The 14,617-nt window shown below is 25.3% G+C and overlaps 1 protein-coding gene across 1 annotated transcript; it reads right to left on the reverse strand.

Moving 5' to 3' along the window:
- Positions 1-1,343, reverse strand: LOC137808100 (ethylene-responsive transcription factor ERF039-like). Its single transcript, XM_068609050.1, has one exon. It carries the CDS (start codon positions 1,098-1,100, stop codon positions 408-410), a length of 693 nt encoding a protein of 230 aa, XP_068465151.1. The 5' UTR covers positions 1,101-1,343; the 3' UTR covers positions 1-407.
- Positions 1,344-14,617: the final 13,274 nt, after the last annotated feature.

Consider the following 14,617-nt stretch of genomic DNA (forward strand, 5'->3'; position numbering starts at 1 on the left):
TATAAAAAAAATACCCAGCTGAACTTTATTCCACATTCACCCATACATGATTGAACTGAAATTAGACAAACAGGAGGGGATTTACAGATGACAGGTGAGGAAAATTTACAACAAATGGAGGAATATGAACTTAACTTAACTACCTTATCTGAAAATGATAGATGTTTTTTTAGTATTTACATATAAATTCTTGCATAAAACAACTATAGAGAGGGTTTAGTGAAACTTGATTATTTGGGACGATGGACACTGAAGTTTGACACCCCCACGTCATGCTGCCATGTTGGATACTTCAATTGATTCAAGGTTGGAGCAAGTAGCCCAAAAGTGAAAGGAAGAAAGAAAAAGAGAGAAGCAGCAGAGACATCAAAAGAGAAAATTGGCCTACTTGTGCTCAGTAACGTAACTTAATATGATTCCCAAAGAAAAGGCTCCTCAAGCCGAAAACCCAGTTCCGGTCCGGTTACAAGCCAAGCCGAGGAATAATGAAACTCATCAGCTCCATGGCTCAAGTCCGGAGAGAGATCGGGAAGGTCCATGAATGTGTCATCCTCGCCCTTCAACGACGAATTCGATGATGAATTGGAAATGGAGCCGCCGCGGCTCAGCTCGGACTCAGCTTCATGGCTCCGGTGGTTGAAATCCAAGGCGGCGGCTTTGGCGGCGGCCACTTGGATATCCTTGGGGGAGTTGGTGGCGGGGCGGGGCAGCTCGGCAGCTAATTCGGGGAAATTGAGGAAGGCCGAGCTGCCTTTGATGGTGAGAGCCGCCACGTCGTGCGCTCGAGCCGCCATATCCGGCGTGGGAAAAGTTCCAAGCCAAATTCTTGACTTCTTCCTTGGCTCTCTGATTTCGGATACCCATTTGCCCCATTGGCGCATGCGCACTCCTCTATACGTGGGGTGGTTCCCATGATTGGTGTTAATGTTGGTTCTCTTGTTTTTTTTGTCCTTGGTGTTTGATGGTTGTTGGTCTATGTAAGAGGAGGAGGAGGAGGAGGAGGAGGTGGAGGTGGAGGTGGAGGGAGTAATGGAGAAAGAGGATGATGAGGTGGTAGGTTGAACTTCTCTTTCCATGGGGTTTGATTCTTCCATGTCCATTGGAGAAATGGAAGGAAGAGGAGAGAAATTATTGTGATGGAGTGTGTGAAGGAAAAATGTGGTGAATGAAGAGGTTTGAAATAGAGGTGGGTTGAGCTGTGAACTACTTAGTACTTATAATTCTTTCCATATTAAAGAAATGGGTCCAAGTGAAAAAGAGAAACAGTTGCATTGCATTTTCTGCACTTCCCATTATATTCTTCTACCTCTCTCTCTCTCTATTTCTCTTTCTTTCTTTTTGCTCATTCTGATGCACAGTGGTAGAACTAGCAGTATAAATAAGCCTTGGTGGATAATCTCCGTATTCTTAAACTACCCTTGGATCCATTTTAATGTTTCTTCTGAATAAATTAGTTTATTAAATATACATGGTTACGTCCAATCAACTTACACTGGTAACCGTAAGTATCATTCTATTAATTATTATTTGTTTTTGTTTTTAACCCTGTTTTATTTTATGCTAATTATTAAAGCTACTTTTTGTGGAGTGACTTAATTTTAATTAATTTGCTGGCGGTATGTCATTTCATGCTAATTCAACGGCCGGATTTAGCCGGGGCAATTTTAATCCCCAGATGGTGGGCTCTTGGATCATAAGTGCCATGTTTATGCATCATCATCATCATCATAACATAATTGATCATTATGTAAGAGATTAGGTGTCACTCTGTCCGCATCTGTGTAGTTATCCTTAATCCCAAATCAAAAGTGGAGAAAAAAATAATAAAAAATAGACCGCAATGGTCCTAATATATTCAATTCAATTTCACCACTTTTTGTTTTCACTCACAAATGAGGATATTTTTGGTACTTACCAAACTTGGTGGACCCATCTAAACTTGTTTAATTATCTCAAAAACAAATCTTTTGATATCAACCCTTATACTAACCTTTATACGAGCCAAACCCTTTTTCATATCAACCAAAAAAACAAAGAATTATTTGAGGTCTCGTTTTTATTTCAAGGATCAACTTTTTAATTCAAGTTTCTTGGAAGAAAGTATGTGAATGAAAGGACGTATTTCATTGTACATGATTAACCATGTCTTATTTATACAAATTAATAATCGATAAAGTGAATAAGAAGAAAAATGATTGAATTATATATGTTGTAGATGCCTTCTTACTTAATTTTTTCACATTTCTCCTGGTGACGGTTTGGTAGAATGGTGAAGCAGGTGGCTCTGTGTGTCAGTAGTGACTGCAAATGACATCATTGAATTTCATATTCTTCCACAATGTCCCTGCCTGTAGAACATTCTCTATCTTTTGGTTGCCTTTTTTTTTTTTTTCTCTTGGAGGACATTTTATTATTTTTAATCTGTTGGTGGTGTGTCAATTAAGTGTGGCACACAAGTGTCCACTCCAATCTGTTTTTTTTTTATTTAACACTTTTTAGAATTTTGTTTTTGTACTTTCACAAACTAATACCTCCATTAAAATCTAATTGATATTAAGGACGTGTTTAAATATATTTGACATTTCTTTATTTGATTACAAAATGAGTTTAACATTTTAAGTATAGGATTTTTATCAATTTAGTCTTTATATTTAAAAAATTTAAAGTAGTCTAAAAATTACTTAAAATAATTCAATTTGATCGCTCGTGTTAAACTATCTTCAACACGATAGTGTTAAGAAATTAAGTATCATTTAGTCTAATTTATATCTAATTATCAAATAAAATTCAATGAATTTTTTATTTGATTTGTAAAGTAAAAAATGCAAAACAAAAGTTAAAGAGAAGAAGAATAAACTTTAAATATTAAACGGTTTATGCAAAATAAAATGTAGCTCGTTTCATCTTGATTCCGTGAATGGATTTTCATGAATTAATCCTCCATTCATTGATGAAGAGCAGAAAATGCACGTGAGAGGAAAAAAAATAAAAGTCAAAACAAAAATTGAGAGAAAAAACAAGAAAAAAAGATAAAAAACAATTCTTAAAACTAAAAAATTCAGCTTATGATCTCTAAGTACAATTTTAGGACACATCTAGGCTATTGAAATGCTATAACATTTAAAGGTAAACATGATGTTAAATATGAGCTCTAATTAGATTCACAAGTCCAACTACCAAAATCTAAACTAAAACAACAAAAATTGAATATATTCTTTACAAAAAAAAATCAATAAATTTTCCTCAATTTCTACAATCATAAAAATAATGGTAGAGAAATCCAAATACAAAAAACTGTATCTTCATTTTAAAGCTCTTAAAATAAAAAAAATTCAATACACAACCTATATGACAGAAAGTGAACAATAGTTATGAACTGAAATATAAAATCAAATCAACTATATACAATAGATCAAATTTATTACTACTAAAAAAATAAATTAAAACTAAAACACATATAAAATACATTTTGATTATAAATAAATTTATAAATACACTACTATAAAATACTTATATAAACACCAATTTTAGAGGAAAAAAATAGTTGTATTAACTAAGTTTTTAGAAAAAAAATTAATATTTAAATTAAATAATTTTTAAATTGATATCTAATTAGTTATCAAAATTTTAACTATCTACAATATAATTTAATTTAGTTGATCTAATAACTAATTTTTTTTTCTAAAATAATTTATTTTTATTTAATTATTTTATAGTAATTATGTATGTATAAAATCTGTTACGAAGTGAACTTTAAGCTTAACTCAACCCCATAAAACCGACTCATAGGGTTGAGGTTTGCATCCACTTATATATAATGAAAGACTCTAATATCTAATCGATGTGCGATCTCAAACACACCCCTCACGCCGAGACTGCCAACTCGTGCGTGGGACTATATATTATGGGTGGTCTGATAGCGGCTCGATAGCAGGTGACCTGATAAGCCCAACAAACACTCGCTAGGATAAACTCAAAATGACTCTAATACCATATTACAAAATAGATCAGAGATGAATAAAAGAGAACAAAGATGAACAAAAGAGTAAAATGAAGGTAAAAGATATGAGAATGAATATCTCTTTTTCCTTTTTATTGAAATCAAAACAAATGGTCTGAATATATACAAGTAGTACACTCATTATAGGATTTAAATAAAGAGAAAAAGAATCAATAATTAAATACTAGAATCATAACACACAAAGACAAACTAAAAGTTATTCACCACTATAAAAGAACAACTGATAATTAGAAAAGACACTCAATTATTCTCTTCTATACAAAATTGATAATTAAAAAAAACACTCAATTAATATTAGGATTCTTCTATAACTCTGGTATCCGTATCCTTTAATAAAATCACGTATATTTTTCACAATATAGTACATCTCTATCTCTTTTAATTTAATAGCCTAAGAGAAAGAAATATAATATAAAAAAATAATTAATTTTCTTAATATTTATAAGTACTCATACTAGTATCTTTTAAACCAATATGAAATATCAATAAACATAAAATAAAAAAATGAGTTATAATGTGATTTACCCAATCATTGCAGGAAATTGGAGAATGACGACATAGAGCCACGAAAAATGTTTATTTAATGATAAGAAAGCATTTTTAAACTGTCTTAGAGTAAAAATATTATTGTGGAGAATATTGAAAACAAGTAGTTTATTATTGGATATCTCATCTGCAATTGAAGCTCTACTTAATGCTCAAACAGCAAACATGTACGATAACTCATTTCCAAAAGAGTCTAGTACTTTCCAAGAAGGTTCAACCCTTTTCAGTAATGCATTAAAAGACGTTTCACATCCCAGTAAATTCTACGTGTACACCTGTGTTTTTTTTTTTTCTTATTCATGTCTATATAATTTTTTTTTCACATGAATTAACCAAAATATACATAATTCCAAATGAATTTTGATTCATGATTTTCAAATTTATAAAAATTATTTTTTTAATAAAAGTTTGAATTATTTCACTACAAACAAATAATTAAATAAAAACTAATTTTAGAGAAAAAAATAATTAATTACTATATTAATTAAATTAGAGATTATTTTGGAAATTAAAAAAAAATTAATTTTTATTATTTTAAATAGTTTCTTGTAGTGTTTAGTACAGCTTAAATTATTTAGTTATATATCCATTTAAATGTACCTAGAAAAAATTATTTCATATTTAAATATTCAATATTTAGATGTAAATAATATTTATAATAATGTATATTTATTATAATTGTTACGTCTATTTAAAGTATTATTAATTTTTTTTATTCTTTAATCTAAATTAAAGTGTGTGTCCTACTTACTATTTATATTACTTAATTTTTATACAGTTAATACACACTTTAATTAATATTTTCAAACTTAAATCAATCGGTGTTATATATCAACATGTTCGAAGACCATTCAACTCCTAACAGTATATTTTCTAAATAAGAACATCTTTCAACTTTAAAAAGTAATTTTTTTAATAGTTCATAAATATTTTTTTTTAACTAAGTCAAATGACCTAGAAATTAGGTGGTGTTGTTTAAATTTTTTGAATTGTAAATTGGTTCATAATCTATGATATTTAATCTAATATTTTTAAACAAATTGATGTTTTTCTTATCACTAATGATGTAAATATATTTACAATTTTATACTTTTTTAATCTTTGAATCTTTATTAAAAATTATAAATTGTAATGAAATAATTTAATATATAAATATAATAATTATTTTAATTTATCTTATTAGATACATTAATTATTAATTAAAAATTAAAAATATTTATATAATTAAGTGTGTTTTGAATATTATATATATAATTTTTAAAATACAAAACTTTAAAAAATATTTTTGTCAATTGGTCAGTACGCTGATTCGTCTTTATGACTGAAAAGACTAAATTTTTTAACTCGTTTTATTACGAGGAGCTAATCCACTCTTCTCTTTTTTAGAGAACAACCACGAAATAGATATAAAAAGATGAGACATTTTTGTCATCCTTAACTAAAATCATCAAAATGTAAATAAAAAAGGTAAATTAGAGAGGTAAAAATAGACTTAGTAACTTAAAATTTATGCACATTGCTTTGATATAAAGAAAAAACATTAATATTCATGTGTGAGTCTATTTGATTTTGAAGAAAGTTGCTTTGATATAAATAAAGAGCATAATTATATTCATGTGTGGGTCTGTTTGATTTTGAAGAAAATTTTGCTTAACCAACATAAAGTGCTAATTTGTATAGAGATATTCCTGAAGAAGGTGTTAGGTAGGAAAAAATAATTTTAATTTCTCGAGAATTGGAGGTTGAGAAAGAATATTCTCATGTTTAATTTATCCTTTAAAACTAATACTTTTAGGGAACTATATTTTCCGAAACCATTTTTAGCAAAGTTTTCATAAACATTTCTGAAAGAGGTAAAGTCTAACTTCCTAGGTGAACACAGTTTTTTTTAATAAAAAATATCATATTATTTTTATTAAATTATTTAATGCAGTAACAAATTAAAGATTTGAATAAAAATGATATAAAAATATTGATTTTGTAGTCTAACAATCATCATTGCAACCTCAGTATTGATACTATGAATCTTGAGAGATGCATTGAAAAACTACTTCATAGATTTAAGAAGAGATTCTTTGTCCCCTGATTTAGTACTCTATGAGATTGTCTTAGTCTGATTAAGTGAGCTAGTTGTGAATTGAGCTTTAAACATTCGAGATCAAATTAAAAAAGAATCGAATATAATTTGTTGGATACGAATGTACTTCGAGCGTCATAAGGAATACTCGATAAAGAATTGTGCTTCTACTAGAACAGTGACTTACTTGGGTTAAATATGTCTCTATATGCTCATCAAGATAAGAAGAGTGATTTCACTACTCTATATTGTTGGAGGTTTTCAACCTAGAAGCATGAACCAAGAAGACACGTAAAACTCAACGATTTTCTCTTATCAATTATACATTTTTTTTGTCTTTAATACTAATATAATCTTCTTCTACCTTCTATAATGCTTAGCTTGATAAGAATGATTATGAGTTTGTTGTCCAAAATAAAATGATTGGTTTGATTCTATGAAGATTGAGTTTCATGTTGAGAGAATGTTCAAAATAATTATTGAGTTGTTACTTATCTATTTTTCTTTGTGATTTTTTAACAATGTTTTTCATCTCACTTTTTAATTCGGTTTGGTGTTGCATTTTAAGCATTCTCATGTTTTCTATTATCTTTCTTTGCATCTCAAGATTACGGATAGTAATAAAACAAAGTAAATACAAGTTTGATTATTTCATCTTTATTTTTGAACTAAAAATTCACCTCATTCTCATTCCTATATTTAATGGGTGTGAATTTTTTTGTTTCATCTTATCCTATCGAAGGATGTGTATACGTCCCTTACTATTTCAAATAATAATTAAATAATTTTTTTATAAAAATTAAAAATCACAATAAAGGGAACATAATATTATCAAGTATTCAATGTTAAAATAATACACATTTTATTTTTTCCAATGTCAAATATAAAAAAAAAATTATAATTGTATAAATATCAAATGAAAGCATCAAATAACAATTGAATAAAGGTTCAATAATTATAGAAAAGAGTAAAAATGATGAAATGTATGGCCAAAAAATAAGTTACAAAATTAAGGACTAAAGAAAAGTTAATATAAATATTTTAGGTTACCTAATAAATTAAAAGTGTTTTAGTAATTTAAAATGAAGACAAATATGATGATGAGAATGAATATTGAGACGAGTATGTAGATGATGAATATGTACATACTTATCGACATATCCATATCTAGTTTTTTTTTTTTAGTATTATTCATATCCATATTCATACCTAATATAAGAATTCTTCATCAAAATGGAGAGGAGTTTGAATAATACCCATAAGGTTATGTTTATTTATCATACCTACTTTAGATATTCATTATTTTTAAGTTATATGTCTTATGAAGTTAAAAAACTTTGTTATGTTGTCATACATATATGTGCTTGTTATGCTTTATGTGCATCTTCTTAACATGAGCTTTAAGGTTGTTGCTAATGGATTATCTCTCCATCTTGTTGGTTGATGAGTTTGACATTTTGACTTCTCATTAAAATTATGTACCTATGAGTTATGGTTGGTGTCAAATAATTTTATTAAAAATTAAAATATTTATGATTATATTATCAGTGAGATAACTTTTTCACTCTCTAAGTTAAGTTGTGGATAATAGTGAGTAATGAACTCAATAATAATAAAAAGAAAGAGTAACATGCTGAAGTTAATAAACAAAAAAATAAAATAATAAACAATTATAAATATTGAGGTATTAAATTGAAGAAAAATACTCCTATATAATCTTGTGTAATCTTATTTTTAAACTTTCAATAAGTTTTATGATAGAGTTATAAGAGATAAAAAAAGACAATTAAGTTATTAATTCATTAAACCTAAAGTCATCAGGTAAACATGCCATTTAATAAAAAAATTATATTCTCAAAAAATTGATATTTAAACACGAGAGTTTAAGTTCAATATTTTAAAGTTGAAGACTATAAAATACATACGCGTCTTTTAAAAATATTATTGAATAAATTATATATAGTTTTCCTTTTTTAATCACAAAGCCCCGAAATGTCTTATTTGAAGTTGATGTTGTCAACATTATTTCGAGCAAAGTATGATTTTCACTTGAATTCTAACAGTTAAAAAAAGACGTTTTATTTTGTTCAATGATCCACTTATTATGATATCACGTAATCTCTACCTACCCACTCGTAAAATATTTTCTGTCCCACATGAATGAGTATATGGTCTTATTCAAACTATTTTATCTGGTCCATGACTGGAACTGTGAAGGACAATTCATTAGTCACAGGATTCTACAGTAATAATAATCTACTTTCACATAATATATAACAGTAGTGAGAAAAACATGTAGGTTGTTACTGATAGATACTTCACAAAGTGGACATCACTCACCTTCTAATCTATAACCACTTTCGTTGTCTTTTATGGAAACTAAAACTTTTCTGTAACTTTAAATTTAAAATTATACAACATATTTAAATTTAAACTAATCACTAATTTGTTTTAAAAGGATCTTAATATTTAAATTAAATATAGTAATTTATTACTAAAAGAAGTTGTAAAGTGAAAGTAATGGAAAAAGATAGATTTGAAAGGATTTTTGTTGATTGTATTTTTTTAAATGAATATGTTACTAACGTATTCGAGTTATTTGACTGTTTTGAAATTTCAAATTTTATCGTAATTTTGTCACGTCAAAAAATTAAGAAAAAAATGTATATTTAATTAATTTTAAATTTAACTCTTAAATAAAGTGAAACTATTTTACGTATCAAAACAAATCTCTCAAATAATAATTAAAAAAATAACAATTCACGGTTAGAACCTCTCTTCATTTGTTACAAACAATATTAATGTTTTGAAATTCTGAAATTTCAAAAAAAAAACACAAATACAATAATTAATCTCAATAATATTTTCTCAACCAATTTGAGTACAGAACAAATAATATTATTGATTGTTATATAAGAGTTCTTATAAATCATACGGTCAAGTCATCGTCCTATAAATATATCCATAGTTATATTTATCCATAGTTTACTTATAAGCTAAAAATAAATATTTAGAAATATATATATATATATATATATATATATATATAATTAAAAAAATTAACTTCATATATATATTTTTTTCTTTAAAAGTGTTTAAAAAAAAGTTACTTTTATTTGATATGATGTAATCTATACTATATATAAAGAGATTATTCATTATAATTATTTTTAGTGTATACAAATTTATTTATATTTTATTTTTATTAATATTTTATTTTATTGTTTTATTTAGATATTTCAATTATTTTCTATTTCTTAAGTATTTACTAAATAACTAATTATTTGTAAAATTTATTTTCATGCACCAAAATACAATGTTTGATTAATTATTTTTGAACAGTACATGAAATTATTAATTATTATTTCATTTAAATTTGGATTCTTAATTCTGGTTGACTCAATAATTATATGCTAACTTTTTTAACAATTGTATGATAGAATACATTTATTTTTATAAAATATATGAATAAATTAAATATATTCCTATTATAAAAGTAGACAAATATTATTATTCAATTTTATAAAGTTTATTTCAATTAAATATCCATCAACTCAATTTTATATAATAAATATATTCTATTTTTTTAAAGGTATATATATATATTAGTAATGTACAATTTTTAGAAGTATTTATTAAATGAGATAATTAGGTTAACTATCTATTATTATTTTAAGGAATAAAATTAATGGTTTTCTCAATTTTTAATTATTTTATCAAGTCATATTTATATTTTCACAAAAAAGGCCTTCATTGCTCTCTTCGTTTCCCTACTCATTGATGTTATTTTTTGGTATTGTTTCTTCGCCTTTTTATAATGATATTGAACATTGGAAAAGAAACATTAAATGAAATTGATTACAATAATTAAATAATAAATTATAAATAAATTATTACATCTCAACAAATTGCTTCTAATAATTAAAAATATATATTTTCCATAGATTCAAATAGAATTTAGAGATATAATAAAAAAATGATAAAAGTTAGAGATATAATAAAAAATAATAAAAGTTAGAGATACGATAAAAAGGATAAAAGTTAAAGATATAATAATAAAAAAGAAAAGATAAAAGATTGAAACACCATGAAAGAGTAGCATGTGTTGGTCAAAGCATAGCAGATTTGGATTCATGCTTCTGGAATTTGATCTTTTCTTCATAATCATGTGTTTATTTTGTTACGTGGGGTTAAAAAAATATCATGGGAAGTGATTTTTGGTTTGACTCTTTCACTAACCTATTAATAAGTGAGAGAACATTGAGAGGAATAAAGGGTTAAAAATACAAGGAAATATACATTATTTAAATAGTGATTATTGGAAATACTAAAAAAAAAAAATCACAAAATAAAAACCAATTTTAGAGAAAAAAATAATTAATTGCTATAGTGACTAAATTAGAGACTATTTTAGAAACTAAATAATAAATTTTTGGTTTCTAAATTAGTTTCTATTATTATTAAATAGTTTCTAAATTAATATGTAATTAACAACCAAGGTTTTTGCTACCAAATTTAGAATCTAAATAATTGGTAGTTAAAACATTGGTAGCTAATTAGATACCAATTTATAAATTATTTAACAATAATATAAACTAATTTAGAAACTATTTTTTTTTTCTAAAATGGTCTATAATTTAGTTATTATTGTGATTTGCAACTAATTATTTTGGTCTTTATAAATTGATTTTTATTTTTTATGATTTTCTTGTAAAATTGATTTTTATTTTTTATGATTTTCTTATAGTGGAATTTAATTTGATTAATATAGGTGGAGGAGGATTAAGCTACACATGCATTTAGCATCTTGGGACATATCATAGCTTTGGAGGATTAGAGTGTCTAATTGTACCACATAATACAAAATATTAAGACCCCACAAACATAAATTATTCTCTTTGTGCATTGCTTGTGAATTTTGACAACCAGAAACAAAGTAATGATTTTTCCTGTGGATGTACTATACAACAATTTTCTTTGTGCTGCTTAGTTGTCTTTATTAATTTCTTTCTTGTTGGAGAGTTAATTAGGTGGTCATTATTGCAAAAGATAAGACAATCTAATAATTTTTTTATAATTATTTAATATTTACTTTTTTCATTTTATTTTTTCCACTATTAAAAAACGTACTTTTATTAATAATATTACCCTTATAACCAAGTTATCTATCATTTTTCCCTACTGCAAATAATATACAGATAATTGTGTTGTGGAAAATTGGGTTGTAGAGTCCCTACCTCATCAAACAAAAATGTACTTATATAGTTATTTATCAATTATTAAGAATATCGCAACAAAAGAACAAAATGAGTTAAAATGGGGATTGCCGCCAAAAAAAAGTGTTTTTTTTCAGGAAAATATCTAAATTTCAGAATAGATTATAAGTAAAAAGGTTGACACTTTAACACTATACAATTTTAAAGCAAAACTTTGAAAATAAAAATAATAAATATATAAAGGATAAAACATCTTCTCGCGTCTTTTTATAGATTACTTCAAAATTCAACGAGAATGATGTTATTAAAAAAAAAAAAACTTCTCCTCACACTTACTTTAAATTCTTATAGTTTAATTTTATCATGTAAAAAATAATTATTTATTTTAAATTTTATTAAGTTTTATTTAAATTGAATTTAATCTTATAAAATTCTGGTTTATAAAGTGAGGTTACTTATATATTATAAACAAAATTATTCTCTCAAATTTATGTGACATCTTTAATACTCTCATCTTTAATACTCTCACGTCAAGATCTATCATTTATCAATTTTTATATTTTTACGTAAAACTTATATTAGTTTATAAAATAATATTTGAACTCAGTTATATATTATGAAATATATTTAATCTCTAACAAATTCTAACATATTTGTTATTATTAAAAATAACAAGTAATTTATAATTTATTCCTTTTTCATTTCAATAAATAAAATAATAACTTTTTATTTTTAAAATTGAGCTGTTTAAAAAAACTTAGAAAAAAAAAGATTATTCTAAATAATTTCAGAATATGATGTGAGACCACCCTATAAGAAAAAGACTAGTTTCAAAATACTGAAAATAACCACTAATCATTTTACAGTTTGACGTTTTCTTTAGTTTTCTGCATTAAATTTCGACGTATCGATGTACTTGCTTTGAAAATTGTCTCACATGTAGGAATCTAATAGGTTACTGAAAAACGTGTGTACCTTCTCTCATCTTGCTTTGTACAAAATTCATCTATATTTATCAATTTTTCATATTTCCTTTAACTTTTATTTTATTTTGTTCAACTTACGTTTTCATTTACAGTTATTAAGCTTCTGATTCAAACTCAACATTCTACCGTACTCTGTCAAATGTCAAATTCAAATTCAATGATATTTCAACCTTATAAAAAAATATAATTACTCTCTCTAATTCCCTAATCTATCCTTCATCAACCAAAGATAATGTATAATAAGTATACACTAATAATAATATAAGTACACATTTTCATAATCATTCAAAGTCACAAAGTTAAACTCAATTAAATTTAATTATACATTAGACTAATGCAATTCAATTGGCTGTTTAAATATCAATATTTTAATCAAAATTGAAAATTAGGGTCTTGAGTCATTAATGTATCATTCAACAAAAAATTAACCAAAATAGATTTTTGTTCTAAATCTGCAATACCATCATTTATAATTAAATAGTAAAATATATAAAGATTCACTATAAGAAAATCATGAAATAGAAACCAAATTGTAGATACCAAAATAATTAATTATAAAAATAATTAAATTAGAGATATTTTAGAAATTTAAGAAAAAAATTAGTTTCTAAATTAGTTTATATTATTGTTAAATAGTTTCTAAATTGATCTAATTAGCAAGATTTTAACTAGTACTTATTTAGTTTCTAAATTTGATAGCAAAAATATTGGTTGCTAATTAAATACCATTTTAAAAACTATTTAACAATAATAGAAATTAATTTAAAACATTTTTTTTAGTTTCTAAGATTATTTCTAATTTAATTACTATTGCAACTAATTATTTTGGTATCTAAAAATTGATTTTGATTTCATGATTTTCTTATAATGGTTTTACATTTAGATCAAATAACTGAGGCATTATGGAGTCAATTTTATTAAAAATAAATTCTAAGTTTAGATATGAATTGCACAAAATACTCAGTCGTAGGGATTCATTTTTGGTCAAGGGTAATAATTTCTCATTTAAATAATTTTTCTTTTGTATCGGATATATTACAAAATAGTTTATACTTAATTTTATCCTATAGAATTATTTATAAAGTAAAATTGTCTTCATGTATATAATATAGCGTGACCTTTTTAATGAAATTTTGAATTTTTTCCATCACACACTCCCTTGTTATAATACTTTTAATAAATTTAAAATAAATTATAATCCTATATTATAAAGTGATTTAGGTTGAAGATGAATTTGGTGTAAATTTGTATACTATGTTTTAGTATTATTTTTGAATAAAATAATTGTAGTGGGTTAAAATAAGAACTTGTTATTTTATAAAAAAAACTTACACAAAATTCTTCAAAACGAATGTGTAGTGGACATGCTTAAAACTGTTTTTTTTTTTTTTTTTTTTTTTTCTGATTCAAAGTAATACAGCTTGGGACTCCCGTTGGGAAGCACTCAAAAGAACATAAAAATTGTTTTCTATATTATTTTATTTTTCTTTTTGATAAATTACTATTTTTTTTCTTCTATATTACCGTATATGAATAATTGGTAACATAAAATGTTGTACATACTGTCCTTTGATAAGCACATGTAAGTAGATGGTCCACACCTACTCTACAAGTCTCTAACTTTTTTCTCTAATTTTTTGCAAAATTTTATCCCATCTAATTTGGTTTAAAATTATACCATTTTTTGGAATTATAAATTACTTAAAAAATTCATAATTAAATAATTTTAACATTTTACTACGTTTATATTATGTATTAGAAGGTAGTGGAT

This window comes from Phaseolus vulgaris, chromosome 3 (genome assembly GCF_000499845.2).
Source record: "Phaseolus vulgaris cultivar G19833 chromosome 3, P. vulgaris v2.0, whole genome shotgun sequence".
Classification (NCBI taxonomy): domain Eukaryota; kingdom Viridiplantae; phylum Streptophyta; class Magnoliopsida; order Fabales; family Fabaceae; genus Phaseolus; species Phaseolus vulgaris.

Bases quoted from the DNA above. Each gene is read 5' to 3' on its own strand.
- LOC137808100 (XM_068609050.1), bottom strand. From the start codon at position 1,100: ATGGACATGGAAGAATCAAACCCCATGGAAAGAGAAGTTCAACCTACC.